General features: G+C 40.4%; 1 protein-coding gene across 3 annotated transcripts in view; it reads right to left on the bottom strand.

The window, feature by feature from the left end:
• rtn1a (reticulon 1a) overlaps window positions 1-21,286 on the bottom strand; it is a 206,842-nt gene that overhangs the window by 167,492 nt on the left and 18,064 nt on the right. The window contains exon 1 of one of the 3 annotated variants that reach the window (XM_069916311.1): window positions 950-1,179. The exons of the other annotated variants lie outside the window; for them this stretch is intronic. Within the exon in view, the coding sequence (XP_069772412.1) occupies window positions 950-1,034 (85 nt within the window). The 5' untranslated portion in view covers window positions 1,035-1,179. Of the gene's footprint in view, window positions 1-949; window positions 1,180-21,286 lie in introns of those variants that run through there. 3 annotated transcript variants of the gene reach the window in all.

The raw sequence follows: 21,286 nt of genomic DNA, 5'->3' as shown, positions 1-21,286 counted from the left end.
GAAAATCAACAGTATAACATGGAAATAATTTATTTGTTTACTAATGTATCTAATTGGTGCCATTTAAGAATATGGTAGCACAAGGGTGCAGCAGTTACTAGGCACTTACAGGTGAGGGATAATCTCCGGAGCACTGAAGACCCCCTAGGCACCTGAATGCAGCTGCCTGAAAGTGCCTGCTAAAAGGATGACGATCAGCTGGCGAGCCCTTGACAGCCCCGACGTCTCGTGCTGGCCACCCCAGCCCCGATGTCCCGAAGGGACAGGAGCCAGAGTGCGCTCCAAGGTGCCTCTCCTGCAGTTGTCCCTTTCAGGTGGATAGCGCAGCACTTTCAGGGCTGCCACCTGAATGACTATTCCACAGGTCTGCATCCGCTTCTGCAAGTGCATTCTTGGCGGAGAATGCACCTGAAAGCGGCAAGTGTTTCCATGGGTGACCTGGTTTCCTCCCCTCCTCCCTCCCTCACCCCCCAAAAGAAATGTTTGCAGATTCATTACTGTGCAAATTACTTCTTGGTACAACCTAGTGGCAAAAAAAATAATAATTAAAGGGGAGTAGATGGGCCTAAGAGAATAAACTGCAGAACTACAGGCAAGGAGTAAGAAAGGGAACAAGACTGACAGGAGCTGGCATGGATCTTATCAGACAAGTATTCTCCTAATGTGACCTAAAAAAGATAATTTCAAAACTTAATTGGGGAAAATGAGAAAATTAATGCCTTTATTTACAGCAATAACCCCCCCCCCCCCCCCCCCGGTTAGTTTTTTTTTAATTAAAAAAAAAAATCAAAATATACAGTTGGGCATTCAACAGCATTTACTCAGAACATAGACCAGCTCAACACAGGATCAGACCCCTCAGCCCACAATGATATTAAAAATTCCAGTTGCATATGAACAGAAATACAAAGATGAGCACAAAAAACTCAAACTAAAAATAATGGCAAACCTGCTCCCATCCCATGACGACACGTTACTTCAAACAACTTAGCAGCCAAAGACAAATGGTCTTGACAATGAGCAACTTCAGCCATAAATGTTTATTACACAAAGGAAGTTATGGCCTTTGTTATGGTAGGGGTGGGGAGGGGGGGAAGGGTGGAAAGTAATAGGTGATCTAAAAATTTCTTGGAGGATAAGCCACCACTGGAGGGGGTGCTGTGGAGTGGTAGGCAGCCCAAAGTATGAGTCATGGTCTGGAGGACAGTTTAGAATGTTGGGATTTCAAAAAGGATGAATATTCTGAAGGCAGCCAGAAGGATCTGGACCAAGCCATTGTTCCTCTCTCTGCAAGCAACACAAGAAGACAACTTCGAATTTTGTGCTCTCTCTCTCTCTCAAAGATCTTTAGGCTTCAGTTTACCAAACAAACTGAATTTTGTTTATGATCTTTGCTTCGGTTGAGATCGAAATTTTGTGAGTCTTGTGTGTTTTGTGTCCAAGTTTTTCTGCGAACTGGTTGGAAATATAACTTAGACTTTAATTACATATGTTATATTTAGGCTGGGGAATTTATTAGTTTTGCACTGTTATAGAAATTTGCTTAGTAACCAGTGGGCATTGTTATAAAAGGGTGGGGGGATTTTGAATTAAAGTTTGAAGGTGAATTTTTTGTTTATAAAGTAATTGTTCATCTTTACCCCTGTGTGATATGCCTTCTTTGTGGTTGCTGGTTTGATCTTGTAACACTTGAGCCTTTTCAATAAGTTATTTTTGTAATGCTGCCTGCCCAGCTGTGCACCCCAAATATTCTCAGTGGACGATTTGGTGTCATTCCCTTTTGACTTGTTTCAATATTGTACATGATGCATAGCCATGATAATCCTCCCAATCACACCCCTACTCCCCCTACCTCAAACACTTCCCCCAGATTATTTTTTAACCAGATAGTAACTACTGACCCAGTCACAATTTAATTTACAAACAAATTTAAACTCTTAAAAGGTTTGAGAGTACTTAGTTGGTGTTCAATATGGTTAATGATCTATTGCACATATTGAAATGTGGAATATTTCAAAATGCAAAGGACACAAATATAAAATGTACGATACTATCTACATGTTTTTTTTTCTCCCAGGGAATTCTAGCTGCTCCAAAAATGTGCTTTTCCTCAGTAATAACATGGGCAACGTTCTTGCATCTTATTCAAACAGTTAATCTTCATGAGAGGTTAGATAAAAGTTAGTCTTCGAGATCCTGCAGCACCAAATTCAAATTTTATTTTGCTCTAACTTGAAATCTATTAACAATCATATCGTTTCCCCCAATGAATATTGTGCTACTCGAGAGATAATAGGCAGACCACATCAGCAATGCAATTAAAAATATAGAAATTGTGAAATGTGCTAGAAGGGAAACAGTCCACAAATCTTTGGAAATCTCTTGATACAGGAGACAATAAATCACAAAGCTTTTTTTTTTAAAAAAAGAATGACATTACTGAAGCTCTCTTTCCTGGAAGTGATTTATTAAAGCGAACTATTCATTTTTAGAAGACATAAATTAGTTTACATTTTGCTAATAATAACAAATTCCAAACTGATTATTCTCTAGGCTCTACAAGCATACATTCATTTGAAACCTTGGCAATGAGATAACTAGCATATAGCAACTAGAATGGTTAAGCAACTAACACTGGCTGAGACCACCCAAATTAAACTAAATTAAGTTTATCATATCAGAATTGAGCCCCCGAAATACACATAGCTTTTAGATGAAGCTCAATGAGCAGAAAAAAAAAGTTAAAATGAGTTAAATGCATGAGGCTCTTCACTAATTAGGGTTTTGTTTTTCCAGTAGCAGCATTAGGTACTAACACTGTTTGCTCTAAACCAGAAATGTAAGCAAAACAAGTTTGAACCACTATCCGACTTTTGGAAATCGATGCGTAATTTTAGTTATCTAATTATCAAGATAATCTAAACAGAAGGTCACTGGCTGCACAAACTGAACTGCTGAATAGCAGATGTTGCCACATTGAACATTTGAGCCAAATGCAATATTACATCTTGGAACACGGTTAGAAAAAGTAGTGGAAAACTATATTTTGTCTCCTTGAAGCAGACCCTGGTGTCACTTCACTCAAGGACAAGTGAATGAATAAAGAGGTAGGAAAGCGAATGGGAAACATAAATCAATAAAATGACAAAACACTGCATTTTCAGCAATATCATGAGGGAAAGATTTCTTCTGTCAACAAGCTTTACACCCAAATCTTCTGTGATGAAATGACATCGGATGAATCAGGAACCCGTTCTTGAGACTTCAAGAATTTTATTTCACCAAATTTAAGTACAAATGTGGCAGTGAGCAAAAAGGCATTAGGGTGGAACTCACTGAGAAATGTTAGCAACATTCATCTCTAACAAGTTAAAGCAAGTATGGAAAAGCAGAAGTCCTGAATTTGCTGGCAGAGCTTGGCGACTGATTTCCAACCAGGTTCCACATGAACTACAATGAAGCAGCACAAATTTGTACAGGTTCCCTAGTGTTTACACCAGCCATACATCGCAGGATCTGTCAGCCTTATTCGTAGAGATTTTAGAGTTACTGTGCAATGCTTTAACAATAATCATTTAAAAAGGACATGTTTAAACAGTATTGTGTTTCAAACTTTTAAATGTGTATAAATATACAATTTTTGATGTTTAATAAGGTGGCAAGACATAGGAACAGGAGTAGATCAATCACCCCTCAAGTCTGCATCATTTTACAAGATCGTGCCTGATCAAATTTTCCTCAAGTTCACATACCTGCCCTTGCCCCAAGACCCTTGTTGAATATTTTTTTTTCCTCAATTTTAAATATATTTAATTATTCAGCCTCCTTAGCTTTCAGGGCCAGGAAACTTCAAGACACAGGTTAGAGGCAGCAGGTAGTGGTTAGCACAATGCAGTTACAGCACCAATGATCGGGACCGGGGTTCGAATCCCGCGCTGTCTGTAAGGAGTTTGCATGTGCTTCCATGTTTGTGTGGGTTTCCTCTGGGGGATCCAGTTTCCTCCCACCGTTTGAAATGCACCGGGAGTTGTAGGTTAATTAGGCGGCATGGGCTCTTGGGCCACAACAGCCTGTAGTCGAAAATAAAAATAACAACACAACTAAATTTTCCCCTCATTTCAGTCTTCAATTGGTACCAACTTATTCCGACATTATGGCCTCTGCTTTTAGAATTTCCCAGGAGGAGAAAAATCTTCCTAACATTTCCTCCCTCAAACTCTAAAAATATTAGATGGCTCACTAAAATCACCTTCCATTCTTCTTAACTCAATGAGAACAGACCCAACCTCCATACGCTAGTTCATCTTCAGAAATCTTCTCTGAACTATTTCCAATGATAATCTCTCATCTTAATTAAGGGGACTAAAACTGTATACAGTACAATACTTTTTTTAAAAATTCCAGACGTAGTTGTATTTCATGTCACAATAAGGGAATGTATTTCAACAATGATCATTCTTTTTAAAACCAAATGCAATATTTTGCATTTCAAAACTGCATTTATATTTAAGAGATACCATGTGGCTTATAAATTTATTTTATGCTCCGTCAGTACAATACTTTTGATGTGGGGGTCTCACTAGTGCCTCAAACACCTGTAGTAAAAGTTCCATATTTTATACCTTTACCCTCTTGAATATAGGACTAGAATATCAAAGCAAGGATGTAATGCTGAGGCTTTTTAAGGCTTTGGTCAGACCACATTTGGAAAATTATAAACAGTTTTGGACCCTGTATCCAAGGATGGATAGAGAGGGTCCAGAGGTAGTTTATGAAGGATTTAATGGCTCTAGGCCTGAAATCATTGGTATTTAGAAGAACATGGAAGAGCATGGGGTCTTGTGAAACCTATTGAATTGGATAGATAGAGTGGATATGGGAGAAAATGTTTCCTGCAGAGGGAGAGTCTAGGATCAGAAGGAATAGCTTCAGAATTAAAAGATAATTTCTTTCAAACATAGATGAGGAAAATTTTCTTCAGCCACAGAGTATTGATTCTGTTAAACACTGCCACTACAGACAGCTGCGGAGGCTGTCTTTTGGATATATTAAAGCAGAGGTCAATAGGTTATTGATTAGTAAGAGTATGAAAATATACAGGGAGAATATAGGAAGACATCAGCTATGTCTCAAATGATGGCGAAGACTCAATGACCTGAATGGCCTAATCTGCTCCTGTGCCTTATTGGCCATTCAATTACCTACTCCACTTGTATGTTGACACCGTTCAAAAAGAAGGTTCAGTCCTACTAAACTGCAGAGCTAGACACACTGTCAGGAATTTCAGTCTCGTGCCAGATGCACTGAGCCTGGTATAATCCCAATAATTTGAACAGATCACAGACTGAAGAACTAAAGGGTGAATATTATTTTTTTATATAAAAATTAAATATCACATCTTACATAACATATTATGCAACTTAACTAATTTAAAATTATTTTTCTCTACTTCTTTCAATATCTCTGAGCAAAGACATTCAATTCAGAAATAGTTGAAAGAGTTTAAAACTATCAAGGGGCCATGTGGGCAGGGCCTTATGAGCCATCAAATCCTCATTAATGCTTGCAGATCATACACTTTGTAATTGACTGTAGGAAATTTAACTGGGAAGAGGCCAAGGGTTATTGTCACTGCAGGAAGCTCAGGAGCTTGGGTGGGTGTGGGACATGAACACCAGACTTGGATCAAGTTCATCGCAATCTTTCCAAATAAAGCTTATTAATTTTGCTGCTTACATTCATTTATACAATTTACTGAATTTGCCAAATTAATCACCTGAAGGAAAACAAGAGCAGTAATCAAACTAATACAAGAGTAACCAATCCAGATCCAGGGTAGGGACAGGTGGGGGGGCAGAAACAAGGAAAGATTAGAGGTTGGTTCTGAGGATACTGGAACCAGGGGCATGATCTGAGACTAGAAAACTCAAGGATTCAAGAATAGGGACAGGGAATGAGTGAAGAGAAACTATTTTCATTGCAGTGGGCTGGTGAAGCAGAACAACAGTACCCAAACAGGCAAGATCAAATGGTTGTTTTGGGTTCCCAAGATTCATTAAAACATTCTCAGGCAGAGCTAAATTTAAAACAATGTTTTATCCCAAGTGTTTAGCCTAGTTTTAAAATCCAGTGGTAAAGCACAAGCAGCAAGTCAATGATAATGTGCTACCAATAAAAATCAGGACTTTGTATTTGTGTGGAAGCCCTGAACTAGCTGTATTTAAGCAAGTAAATGCTGACAGTTCCATGTGGAGCACTGGCAAAATCTAGGACACTATGTAGTTTATATTTTTTGTCTAGAATATTTATGCACTATTAACAACTCCAAAAACTAGAATTTACCTGACTGATAGGCTTTTATTACCATAAACTGATGGTACATCTCTTGTTGTTGACCCAAGTGTGGTGAATGTCTGCCAAGCTGCCTGTCTCCCCTCTGGCGAGCCTTGCTCTATTTAACATTGGCTGTGCATTATCTCTACTGTTAAGGACACTCCCCTTGGATATAACTTACTAAATTTACTCTTGTCACTGATCAGAAATCTGTAGCCTACATGTTTAATACTAAACACAAAAGTAAAATCAAGAACAACAAGATGGCACGCTGGTGAATAGAACTCTCAACTTATAATTATGAGATCCAGTACTGACCGGGCAGGTTAAATGATCCCTCTGACACATTGTCACGATCTGCTGCTGGTGCTCAGCTGGAGGGGCTAAAAGAGATCCATAGCAGACAGTGCCACCCAGGAGTCACGAGATTCTTCCATTACATAAGGGCTAACAACCTTCCTTACTCTCTGGAAGTCAGGAAATTGACTAAAAGCTGTCCTGTTTGCACAGAATGCAAACCGCAATACTTCAAAGCTCCGGAGGCCACTCTCATCATGGCAACCCGACCTTTTGAGAGGATTTGGTTAGATTTTAAAGGGCCGTTACCTTCCAACAACAAGAATATATATTTCCTTACTGTAATTGACAAATATTCCAGGCTTCATTAAGTCACTTGACAGAATTTTCAGCATTTTTGGTTTTCCCAATTACATTCATACCATAGAGGCTCAGCATTCATGAGCACTGAACTGCGGCGAGCCCTGCTACGAAAGGGGATTGCCACCAGCCATACCACGAACTACAACCTGCAGGGCAATGGGCAGGATGAAAGGGCTAATGCTACAGTCTGGAAGACTGTTAATCTTGCTTTAAAAACACATGGTTACCCTATTACCCGGTGGCAGGAGGTGCTGCCTGAGGCACTACATTCTATTTGGTCATTATTGTGTACTGCAACTAAACAAACACCTCATGAATGCAAGTTTACCTTTCCTAGGAAATCAGGAACTGTGATGGACTTGCCAGCCTGTTTATCTGAGCATAGAACCATGCTGCTAAAGAGCCACGCTCGGGCGCGTAAAACAGACCCCCTAGTCCAACCAGTTCAGCTACTGCATACTAATCCCAACTACGCTCATGTTAAATTCCCAGTCAGGAGTACTGACACTGTACCCCTAAGAGATCTGGCCTCACCTGGTTCACCCCTTCCTCTTGTTGGGGCTAATAAGTGGAGGTCCAGTACAATGGTTGGTGAGTGCAGATGACTGAAGGTTTCCCCCGAGCAAAGTTTGGAGGTGGTAACTTCTTAAGGGGAGGCCATTCTTTCTGGGTTGGGGCAGATTTCTCCCTTGCGGACAATGTAGCCCAAAATAGGTAGCTCTGTCGCGTTGAACACTCATTTGACCTCGTTAAATGCAAGGTTGAGTTCTTTAGCTGTTGCTAAAAATTTCTGCTAATAAAATTGAAGTGCCAGTTGGTAAAGTAGACAAAGACGATGTGGTCAAACAATAATCATGGCTTTTATTAGCAGAAACTCATGGTACAATAATGAAAGACAGTAGGTGCATATACAGTTATATCCAAAGGGAGTGTCCTTAACAGTAGAGATAATGCACAGCCAATGTTAGTAGAACAAGGCTCGCCAGAGGGGAGACAGGCAACTTGGCAGACATTCACCACACCAAGACCCCAAGCTTATTCTGGAGGAGGGATTATGGCATTGCCGTCTTTATTAGGGAAATCAAGGGGAGGAGCCACAGGTACAATTAGCAAGGGTCAGGTCAAACATACAAGTACAAACAGTAATACAGTGGTTCCATCACAAAAATTTATAAACATTGCATTCTTAGATTTAAAAGATCTCGTGTATATATTTTCAAACAATAATTCACCAGTTTAAAGTCCATAGACCACATAGTCTGTTAATTTGTCCTTCACAGAAAATACATTTGTCCTTCACAAAAGAATATCAGTGGACTGAATTTTAGTTAATTAAAATTATGTGGATCTCAAATTAACCTGATTTCCCCAAGGAATAGATACTCACAATCACGTGCTTGAAATTCTCTGGATAGAATAAGGCCTGCACATTTCTTTTCCTCTTTCAGGGACACAGCAAAGATTTGGCTTTTCCCATTGGTATCAGGTGAAGAAAATTTAATATTGTTCTTAAATATAGATACAAAATAAATAATTCATAATACCACATAGAATGATTCTACACTGCAGAATACATATTCCTGTGTCAGAGAGCTTGCAGACAGAAAGAGATGAAATTGTGGAGGGATGTCATAAATACAGCATACTATGCCCCTATCCAATCAAGTTCAAGTTTATTATCATCTAACTTGACATATTTAACCAGATAAAACAACTTTTCTCTGGACCATGGTGCACATACAGTACATTTACAATGCAAAACATAAGCATATATACATAAAGGTACAATTTAGAATGAATATATAATCAACATTTTGAGATGATTAACTTAGTTAGAGTATGGTTAATCAATCTCACAGCCTACAGGAATAAATTTATATGATAGATATATGTGATGTATTTGGAGGCATGAATTGCTATTCTAACATTACTGCAAATATTTTAATTTTAAAAATCAGATACACATTCTTACTGAAGTTCCTGGATTCATTATATAATGTTCAATGGCTGATTTCACAATGTACATGCAAAGAAAGCCATTTCCCAGAATTTCCTTGTCCATTAGGAAAACCATCCATTTCAAGTTTTCATTGATTCCAATTCTAAGCAGAGATGCAATGAAATTTGAATTGCCAAGAGGTGAAAAAAGAGCATTTTCTTTTAAAAAATTATAGGCAATTTGATGAGTTTAAAGTACATTTGCTCCAAACCATCTTTCAAATGCCCATGAATTAACAAGTGTCAATTTTTTTTAAAATTCTGTTTGATTTTAAGAAAATGGCAACTTCCTAATGGAGGGTCAAATGTATGATGGAACCAAGAAATCTGGGACCTGTGAAGTATGCTTCTGCGGGTCTTGGAAAGGCCACATCCAAATAAAAATGAATAAATCATGTTAGAAAATAGCAATCAGATAACCACTCTGAATCTATGTGCTCTATTCCTGTCTTTTATTGTTGTAATCAGTCTTCTCCCAATTTATCAATTTCACCTGAGGATTTTTCTTATCTTTATCCATCTTAACCATAACCATATAACCACTTACAGCACAGAACAGGCCAGTTCGGCCCTACTAGTCCATGCCGTAGCAAATCCCCACCCTCCTAGTCCCACTGACCAGCACCTGGTCCATACCCCTTTAGTCCCCTCCTATCCATGTAACGATCCAGTCTTTCCTTAAATGTAACCAATGATCCCGCCTCGACCACGTCTGCCGGAAGCTCATTCCACATCCCCACCACCCTCTGCGTAAAGAAATTTCCCCTCATGTTCCCCTTATAATGTTTCCCCTTCAATCTTAGACCATGTCCTCTAGTTTGAATCTCCCCCTTTCTTAATTGAAAAAGCCTATCCACATTTACTCTGTCTGTCCCCTTTAAAATCTTAAACACCTCTATCAAGTCCCCTCTCAATCTTCTACGCTCCAGAGAAAAAAGCCCCAGTCTGCACAACCTTTCCCTGTAACTCAGACCCTGAAATCCTGTCAACATTCTCGTCAACCTTCTCTGCACTCTCTCTATTTTGTTTATATCTTTCCTATAATTTGGTGATCAAAACTGTACACAGTACTTCAAATTTGGCCTCACCAATGCCTTGTACAATTTCATCATAACCTCCCTACTCTTGAATTCAATACTCCGATTTATGAAGGCCAACATTCCAAATGCCTTCTTCACCACACTATCTACCTGAGTATCAGCCTTGAGGGTACTATTTACCATCACTCCTAAATCCCTTTGTTGCTCTGCACTCCTCAATTGTCTACCATTCAATGTATATGACCTATTTAAATTTGCCTTTCCAAAATGTAGCACCTCACATTTCTCTGTATTAAATTCCATCAGCCATTTCTCAGCCCACACCTCCAGCCTTCCTAAATGACCTTTTAATCTACGGTAATCTACCTCACTGTCCAGAACACCACCAATCTTTGTGTCATCCGCAAACTTTCTTATCCAATTCTCTACCCCTACATCCAGATCGTTAATATATATATAACAAATAATAGTGGACCCAGGACCGAACCCTGAGGAACTCCACTAGTCACCGGCCTCCAATTGGACAAACAATTTTCTACCATTACTCTCTGACACCTTCCATCCAACCACTGCTGAATCCATTTCACTACCTCCTTATTTATACCTAATGCCTCCACCTTTTTTCCTAACCTCCTGTGGGGAACTTTGTCAAAAGCTTTACTAAAGTCCAAATAGATAACATCCACAGCTTTCCCTTCATCAATCTTTTTTGTAACCCCCTCGAAGAACTCAATCAGATTTATCAAGCATGATCGACCCCTGACAAAACCATGCTGATTACTCCCTATCAATCCCTGTCCCTCCAAAAATTTGTAAATAGCATCCCTCAGAACACTTTCCATCAACTTGCCCACCACAGACGTCAGACTTACAGGCCTATAATTCCCAGGTTTGCATTTGGACCCTTTCTTAAACAGAGGAACCACATGCGCCACCCTCCAATCCTTTGTGGCCAGTGACATCCAAATATCTCTGTTAATGGCCCCACTAACTGTCCACTAGCCTCCCTGAGTGTCCTAGGGAATATTTTGTCCGGTCCGGGAGATTTATCCACCTTTATCTTTTTTAACACAGCCATCACTACCTCCTCGGTTATCCTTATATGCTTCATGACCTCCCCACTATTTTTCTTTACTTCAAATGGTTCAACATTTTTTTCCCTAGTGAATACCGAGGCAAAGAAATCATTCAAAATTTCCCCCATTTCCTCAGACCTCTCACTCAGCCTACCCTCGCTATCTACAAGGGGTCCAATTTTATCTCTCACTAATCTTTTACTTTTAATGTACTTATAGAAACCCTTTGGATTTATTTTTACTCTGTCAGCCAAAGCCTCTTCGTGCCTTTTTTTGGCCTTTCTAATTTCTTTCTTAAGATTCCTTCTACACTCCTTGTAGTCCTCCTTCAACTTCTCAGCTCCCTGCTCTTTATACCTCTTGTACACCTCCCTTTTTCTCCTAACCAAATTTCCAATATTCCTCAAAAACCAAGCCTCCCTATGACTTCCAGCCTTTCCTTTGATCCACACTGGGACATAACTACTCTGTACCCTCAAAATTTCTTTTTTGAATATCCTCCATTTTTCATTAACATCCTTACCTGAAAATATCCTGTCCCACTCAATACTCTCCAAATCCCTTCTTATTCCTTCAAAATTTGCTCTTTTCCAATCCAGAACCTCAACTTTAGGCCTCTCCTTGCTCTTCCTTAAAACTACCCTAAAACTAACAGAATTATGATCACTAGACCCAATTGGTTCTCCAACATTAATGTCCGCTACCTGACCTAACTCGTTCCCTAACAGGAGATCCAGTATTACACCATCCCGAGTCGGTTCTTCTACTAACTGATTTAGAAAACAAACCTGAACACATTTAATGAACTCCAGCCCATCCAGCCCTCTAACTGTATGGGTATCCCAATCAATGAGTGGGAAGTTAAAATCTCCCATGATCACTACCCTATGATTTTCACACATATACGTTACCTCCCTACAAATTTGTTCCTCTAATTCCCTTGGCCCATTTGGTGGTCTGTAATACACCCATATTAGTGCCCTCTTGCCTCCTCCACCATTCAATTCCACCCAAACAGCCTCACTGGTCGATCCCTCCAAACCATCCTACCACCTCACGGCAGTAATGTCCTCCCTAACAAGCAGAGCAACTCCTCCTCCTTTTTTACCCCCTGATCTATCACATCTAAAACAAATGTATCCTGGAATATTAAGTTGCCAGTCCTGCCCCTCCTGTAGCCAGGTCTCACTAATTGCCACAATATCGTGACCCCAAGTATCTATCCATGCTCTCAGCTCATCTACCTTGTTCACTATGCTTCTTGCATTAAAATATATGCATCTCAGAGAATGACCCTCACATATATTCTCTTTTTTACCTTCTACCCTAATCTCCATTCTACCTTTCTTATCTTTTTTATTCCTAGCTAGGTTGCCATATTCCCTGGACACTGCTCTCACACTCTGTTCCCCACCCCCCTGCCAAACTAGTTTAAACCTTCCCCCACTGCTCTAGCAAATCTACTTGCCAGCACATTGGTCCCCCTCCAGTTCAAGTGGAGTCCGTCCCTCTTGTACAGGTCCAACCTTCCCCAGAAAAGATCCCAATGATCCAGAAATCTTATCCCTTGCCCCCTGCACCATCTCTTTAGCCACGCATTCATCCTCCTATTTCTACCCTCACTAGCTCGTGGCACGGGCAGCAATCCAGAGATTACTACCTTGGAGGTCCTGTTTTTTAACTTCCTACCTAATTCTACATAATCCTGTTTCAGGACCTCATCCCCACTTCTAACTAAGTCATTGGTCCCCACATGGACCACGACTTCTGGCTGTTCTCCTTCCCCTTGCAGAATGCTATGTTCTCGATCAGAGATATCCCTGACCCTGGCACCAGGGAGGCAACATACCAACCTGGATCCCCTATCTCTTCCCACAACCCTCCTATCTGTCCCTCTGACTAATGAGTCCCCAACTACAAGAATCCTATTCTTATCCTTCCTTCCCTTCTGAACCTCAGGGGCAGCCCCTGTGCCAGATACCTGACCCCCACGACTCGTCCCTGATAGGCTATTCTCCCCAACAGTATCCAAAGCCGAATACATGTTGCTGAGGGGCACTTCCACAGGGGTACTCTGCACTGGCGCTCTCCCTCCTTTCCTCACAGTCACCCAATTCCCTGACTCCTGCCTTCTAGGGGTGACTGTCTCCCTGTAACTCCTCTCTATCACTGCCTCTGCTTCCCTTATGATCCTCAGTTCATCCAATTGCAGCTCAAGCTCCCTGATCCCTGTTCCCAAAATCCTCCCCACTGTAAACTTTGATCACTGACCAGTTTCATTCATCAAGATCTAATACAAACCTATCTCAAGTTGGACTATCTACATACCGTACCAAGAAACTTTCCTGGGTGAACTTAACAATTCTACCCCATGCAAGCTCTTGACACCAAGGGAGTCCCAGTCAGCATCAGGGAAATCAAAATTACCCACTATAATAACTCTATTGTTTCCTTCAGCTTCCATTGGCTATTGGGAAGTCTGTAACCCAGAATGTATGATTCCTCAGTTATATCCATCTAACCTCAGTGCTGTGGTGAAGTTTTCCTCTGGATCTTTTAGATCCCCTGTTCAGAATGTCTTATCAGAGACAGCACCAGGGAGGCAACACACCATTCTGGAATTTCACTTATGGAGTCAGAAATAACTTTCCATTGCTTTAATGGTAGAACCCTCCATCACCATCACTTTGACCTTTCCTGCTGTTGAACAGAGATAATGACGATAGATTCGGTTGCTGCCATCCTCAGAGTGCACATCACCACCCCTTAATCACGTGGCCAATATGTGGACTTTTCAGCAAAAAGCTAGCATTAACTACAATTTTCAACCAAATCTGTTAAATTGAAATGGCTCAAAGCAATTCTTTATTTACATTGTGTAATATATACAGGTATTCCTAACAAGTTTATAGTATGGCACATTTAACAACTCCCTTTCGTACATAGCAGACTGTATAGAAAATTGTATTCATCAAGTAACATTTCACACAGTATCCTCTTTGCAATTTTGTGTGTGCCCAGCCTGCTATTTTAATTCCAAAACAGCACATGTTATGCATGTGTACATTTATCAGGGCAAAGTAACCCTAACATCACATTGAGGGTGGCGATGCATGGGCATTTAACATCCACAAAGTTTAAAAAAAAACAGTAAACACTGAAAATAATCAGAAGACCAAGCAGAGAAAATAAAAATTAATGATTCAGTCATTGAGGCTGTGTTAGAATTGGGAAAGATCCAAAAACTTAGTCATTTCGCTGTGCATGCTTTCTGATTTAATTTCAGGTTTTCTGCATCGGCAGTATTTTGCTTTTGGACCTACAGAAAGCAATCAGGGCATGTTGATTAAAATGACATCCCACATGCTAGATTAAAAATGCCAGATGCTGATATCTGGGAATCGGAACTAATGCCCATTTATCACAATAGTTAAACATGCGCTCAGAGGAGGAAATAATTCTCACCAGATCTGTTTCAAGAGAACATCAGCTGCTTTCAGGTGAATGGCTGATTTACTTTTATTGGACTGTTGCTATGATTGTACAAATATTTGTTCTTTTCTGAGTTCTTTAAAGTATCAGGGAGAGGTGTAGCAGATGCTATTTTTGGAGATTTAACCAAGCTTCTGCACAAACTAGTTTCAAGTTTATCACAATCCCATGAGCAATAAAACATACAGCAAGAACGAGTGGCAGTATAAAAGTATGGAGGAGAGGAAAAGGGGCTACATTTTCCCACTAATTCAAGATATTTCAAGAGCAAGTCCCATTTGAAAAACCAGCAAGGTTTTATGCAAGACCTCTCCACTCTAACTCATTATCTGCAATCTAACACATTATCTTTGAAATCTACAGTTGTGGCAACCAAAATGCATGTTGGCTTACAAGCTGCAAGCCAACATGAAGCAAGTTAACCTTTGGTCGTGCTTGCCATTATGAACTCTTACGAAAAGCAGCAACCAACATCTGCCCCTGCGGCAAGACAAAATTAGCATAACGATAATCTTGTGGCGCGATCCCACACTGCATCTCCAGGCTAACATAATGCAACAATTATTTTTGCAACATTATTAGCCTCAATTTTCCAATATCTGACCCATCTGTGTTTCCCCATAGCTACAATCACTTATGTTTGATCTGGAGGTCTGATTGCACTGACCCTCTGGATTTAAGATTTTGATGGTGAGGTCCCACAGCCTACTGGCGTTAACAAGGTGAGATTACCCATCAAAATTATCTGGTGTTGCATAAAATAGGACATATGGTGCAGAAATAAATATAGAATTTAGAACAGTACAGCACAATAATAGAATCTTCAGCCTCCAATATCTGCACTAAAGATAACAAATTCAATGAAATTTCTGCTGTTTGCGCATTGTACACATCTCTCCTTTACATTTCCATGTATCTATCTCAAAGCTTCTTACGAGCTACTATTGAATCTGCTCTAACCTCTACTCTTGCAGCCCATTCCAAGTGGCCACCACTGTTAAACAACTCCTCTTCCTCCTCCCATCCCACCCCCCCCACCCCCATCATAAATACACGTCCTCAAGTATTTGATTTTTTAGGATATACTGTAAAAATCTCTTGCTGAGCCTATCTCTGCTTCTCTTAATTGGTCACAGCAACCAATTGATGTCGCACTTACTTTCCAATCAACTTCCTTCATCCTCTCAAATCTATTATAATTCTTCATTCTGTTCTCTTAAAATATTTGTTCAGCCTCTCCTTACATACATCTATACTATTGATTTCAACAACTCCTTGTTAAAGGAACTTCTACAGCATTCTGGGTTAAAAAAAAATTCCCTGCTATGATTTTCGATGACCACATTTTAATAACTGCCTCTTTCTCATAAGTGGAAATATTCTCTCTTCAAAGGTCTACAAAAAATTTTAAGGACCTCTATTAAATTACTCAGTCTTTCTTCCAGGGGGAAAAGGTGTAGTTGTTCATATTTCACCTTGTACAGAAACCTTGAGTTTTGGTGTAGCCCTTGTAAATCATCTCAGCATTCTCTCCAGTGCCTCTTTGTCCCTTTTCATAACAGCACCCAGAAATAAAAACATTACAAGTTACTATCCAAGGTTCAAAAACATTTAATTTTTCAATTCCTTTCCACTAGAAACGAGCTGCATTCATTGCTTTGTTTATAAATGGCCTTGCTCAACCTGTGCAACAACTTTGAACAATTAAAGTATCTAATCATTGTTTCTGTACCTCACAAACACCCCTGCAAAGTAGTAAGAGACCTCCGTATCCTTGTGAAAATGTGTTGTGATTCTTTATTTGCCAATCTAGAAAAGGGGTGGAAAAACTCAGCCAGTCAGAAATCTCAGCGTCAAGCAACATTTGTGAGAAGAGAAACAGTCTGTGACTCTGTCACAAGGTGAAAGGGACAGGCAGAACAAAAGTTATAAAAGGAAATAACATGGATAACTGTCAACAGAGTAACATCAACATCAAAACTGCAAGCTAAAGCCCAGGTGGCATTAGAGGATTTCCATCCCCACCCCTGTCGCACTTGGTATTCCAAGCATGAAGCTTTTTCCTGTGTGATATACATTTTTCTAATGTATTGATTGATTGATAATAGAGTAATAAGAACTAACAAATTCTCATTTAACATCTTGACTGACACCATTCTCTGGTGGTTTGCAACAAAAAGTAGACTGATAATCACCATGCAGGCAACTTGCTTTTCGGGCTTCCTATAAAGCTTTATCTTTTTTTTTAAATATATATCACAGTAGAATATTACAATAGATTTCATTGTTTAAAGAAAAAAAAATTATAGGACTTTTAATCCCGATTTCTGGAAATCACAAATGTTTCATAACCATTGAAACCTTGTGTTAAGCTATCATGGTCTAAATGCTAGAGGAAGGCCAGGATTGGCTGATGCAGGTTACAGGTATCAGGGTTTAGGTGTTTTAAAAGGAACAGGATGGGAGGTAAAGGGGGTAGCCTTACTGGTCAGAGATTGTATCATGGCTCTAGGAAGGGAGAACGCTACTGAGGCAGTGTCCACTGAATCGGTGTGGGTGGAAGTCAGAAATAGGAAGGGAGCAATCACTGTACTGGAAGTAGTCTACGCCCCCAAATAGCCCTCGGAGCTCCAAGGAGCAGACAAGCAGGCAGATTTTGGTTTGGTGCAGGAAATACAGCATTGTTCTTGAGGGAGACTTTAACTTTCCTAATATTGATTGCCCCTTCCTGACTGCAAGAGGGATAGAATTCGTCAGGTGTGTACAATAAGGATTCCTGACTTAATATGTGGACCAACCAATGAGAGGAGAGGTTATACTGGATCTAATTCTGGGTGTAGCGACTTCAATCAATAAAATAGTTGCTTGGATGAGAAGTGAGGCATTTGTCTACGACACGTTTCTTGAATAAATAGATAACAAAGCTCATATGAATTTTCTCAAACAGTCTTTATTAACAAACACAAAAAGGGCTGAAGTTTATAGTAACATTCATTATCAACAGCAAAAAGTACTGTAGAAGAAATTAACATTCTATTGAAATACCGATTAATCACAACATGCAACCTTATAATGTTCCAATAACGTAACAGTCCAATGTAATGTAATTATCAACAGAAATTATCAATGCCTAACTCCCCCTCCTTGGATTGCCCAACTGATGATGTGGGCTAACGAACCTACTTTTAAATGCATGTAAACACTCGCATGCACTGGCCCTGGCTCTGACCACTTGCTGCTAGCCGCTGAGCCAAGTGCGCATGCATCAACTCAGTCCATGGCGCCTGCGTACTGGTGGACATGCTGGCTCTGCTGAAGCCTCCGCTGCGGCAGAACCAACCACGTGCCATCATGCTCCTTTGTGACTCCATAAACAGTGCTAGCTTTCATGCATGCGCCCAACAGGAAGAGGCCTACAGACCCTGGTGGACACTGCTGATGCCCAAGAAAGATAAGAAATGAGCCTTTGGCTCTTATACTGGGTAATGAACATGCTCAGGTGGCAGACATCTTGGTGGGTGAGCATTTTGGTGAGAGTGCCTCAACTCCTTGAGCTTTAGCATAGCTAAGGATAAGACAAAATGGGAAAGTGTTTAATTGGGGAAGGGTGAATTATGATGGGATGAGGCAGGAACTAGTGAGAGTATATTGAAAACAGATGTTCAAAGATCAAAGTACAGAACTAATGTGGAGTAAATTTAGGAACCACTTCTGTTGGGTTCAGGATAGGTTTTCCCCACTGGGATGGGGAAAAAGATGATAGGTAAAGGGAATGGTGGTTAACAAAACAGGTGAGGCAGCTGGTCAAGAGGAAGAAAGAAGCATACTTTAGATATAAGAAGCAGTAAACAGAAAAGTACATGAGGAGATGTTAGGCAGGAAGCTTGAGGACAAACCTCGAAGGGGGTATGAGAAGGCCTTGGCATGTAGGATAAAGAGAACCTCAAAGCGTTCTATGCATATGTGAAAAACAAAAGGATGACAAGAATGAAGGTGGGGCTGCTAAAGGATAATGAGACAACATGTGCCTGGAGGAGGTCCCAAATTAATATTCTGCTTCAGTATTCACAAGAAAAAAAGGACCTATATCAGGGCAAGGACAGAATAGAACTGGCTTGTGTGCTGGACAATGTTGAGATTAAGGAAAAGTGTTGGATCTTCTTAAAAACATTAAGATTGATAAGTCCCTGGGGCCAGATGAGATAGTAAATTGTGGGAAGCGAGGGAAGAGATAGCTGGGGCAGTGTAGTGCGCTGTTAGACAGAATCAGACGCACACAAGGTAAAGACTGAACAACAGGCTTTAATCCACAAAGACTTCCATAGAGCCAGGCTGGCTGTGGCTGCAGCTGCAGCAACTCAGTGTGTGAGGCCTCGGGAGGACGGTGCAGGCTTATATCCCAGAGGGTGGTTGACACCTGACCAGGTGGGGCTTGATCCATTCAGGCTGACTGATTGGCAGCCGGCCAGGTGTTGTCCTGTCCCATTACACTCCTGCAGGTACAGAGGTTTCCCCCTGCAGTAGGCCGGTGGTGTACCACCACAGGCAGAGGCTATGATTTTTGAGTTCCCTTTGGCCACAGGTGCCAGAGGATTGGAGAATGGCAAATATGGTCCCCTTGTTTAAAAATAAAGGAATGAGAGAGAATCCTGGGAATTACAGACCAGTGAGTCTTACATCAGTTGTATTCAAACTATTGGAATAGATTCTTAAGGAAAGGATCTAGGAGCATTTGGAGAAGTCCAGTATACTCAAGGATAGTCAGCATGGCTTTGTGAAGGGAAGGTTGTGCCTCACGAGTCTAATTGAATTTTTTTTAAAAAGTAAGTACATGAAATTGATGGGGGAGGACATAGATGTGGTCCATGTGAATTTTAATAAGGGTTTTGACATGGCCCCCCACAAGAGACTCATTCAGAAAGTCCAAGCAATCCATAGAACCTTTTTTTTAAAAAAATGGGCTTACATGTAGAAAGCAGAGCGTAGTAGTGGAAGGAAAAGTATTCTGCCTTTAGGTCAGTGACTAGAGAAGTTCCATAAGAATCATTTCTGGATCTTTTTGATCTTTATAAATTACCTAGATGTTGATGCAGAAGAATAAGTTTTCAGATGAAACAAAAGTAGGAGGAGTTGTGGAAGGTGTTGATGGTTGTCATAGGTTACAACAGATATAGACAGGATGCAGAATTGGGCATAAAAGAGGCAGAAGGAGGTCAATCTGGATAAGTGTGAGGTGATGGATTTTAGAAGGTCAAACCAGAAGGCTGAGTACAGGGTTAATGGTCAGTTACTTAGCAATGTGAATAAATAGAGGGACATTAGGGTCCAAATCCATACATCCCTCAAGGGCACCGTGCAGGTTGATTGGATAGTTAAGGCGGCTGATGGGATGTTGGGTTTCCTCAATAGGGGATTGAGCTCAAGAGTCAAGAGGTCATGTTGTAGCTCTACAAACCTCTGTTGGGAACACAATTATTGTGTTCAATTTTGGTCACCTCATTATAGGAAAGATATGGAAGCTATGGAGAGGGTGCACAGGAGATTTACCAGGATGTTGCCTGGATTGAAAAATAATTTCTATGAAGCAAGGTTAGCAGAGCTGGGACTTTGTTTTCTTTGAAGCATAGAAGGATGAGAGGAGGCCTACCAGATCATGAAAGGTATAGATAGGGTGGACAGCCAGCACCTTTTCCTTAGAGCAGGAAGAGCAAACACCAGAGGATATACGTACAAAGTGAAGGGGCGGACATTTTGGGGAGACATCACATATGAGGTTCTTTTTAATAAATAAAAGTTTTGGCTGCCTGGAATGCATTGCCAGGGATGGTGGTGTAAACTACCACAGGAGGGGCATTTAAGAGACTCTTAAACAAGCACATATAATGGAAGAAAAATAGAGGGTTCAGTATTTTTTTTAATGGATATGGGCCAGCAAAACATTGAGGGCTGAACACCCTATATTATGCTGTAGTTTTCTATGTTCAACTTGCCCAAAAGCAGTAAAGTGGTTGAATAGCTCGTTCACAGTGAAATCTGTACCAGGTCACAGAATGAAATTGAGTTCTGCATCAAATGTTTTCACAGTATGTATTATTGGGGAGGCACAATTGGGGTAGCAGTTAGCGCAATGCCTTTACAGTGCTAGTGATCGGGACCAGGGTTCTAATCCTGCACTGCCTGTTTTCCCCATGACTGCATTGGTTTTCCCTGGGGGCTCCGGTTTCCTCCCACTGTTAGAAATATACTGGGGGTGAGGTTAATTGGGTGTAAATTGGTGGGACGAAATGGCCTGTTACCGTGCTGTATGTGTTAATTTTTTTAAAAATCCTTCTGATTGAGAACATTTGCCAATGTTCTTTCAAAACTTGATACCTCTGTCAATGCAACGATCTCATACAACTGCATCAGGGGTTTTGTTTTAGATTAAGCAAATTTATAACTTTCTGATTTAGTTGTAGATGACATCCGCACTAAAGTAATGCCTACTGGGTATCAGTTAAAAAAGTGACAACTGATCCAAAGTATGTTGATTTTTGAAAAAACTGATTTTAATAAAATGATGATAATAATCACTCATATTCTAGTCACATTTATGAAGTATGGTCACTTTGATGAAGTGAATACTGAATGTAATGCATGTCAAGGTGCTGTCTTCACAAAAAGTAAAGAAACCTGATCCCTCGACTC

The sequence above is a fragment of the Narcine bancroftii genome, chromosome 2, assembly GCF_036971445.1.
Source record: "Narcine bancroftii isolate sNarBan1 chromosome 2, sNarBan1.hap1, whole genome shotgun sequence".
Taxonomy (NCBI): domain Eukaryota; kingdom Metazoa; phylum Chordata; class Chondrichthyes; order Torpediniformes; family Narcinidae; genus Narcine; species Narcine bancroftii.
This window is presented reverse-complemented; position numbering and strand designations above follow the sequence as displayed.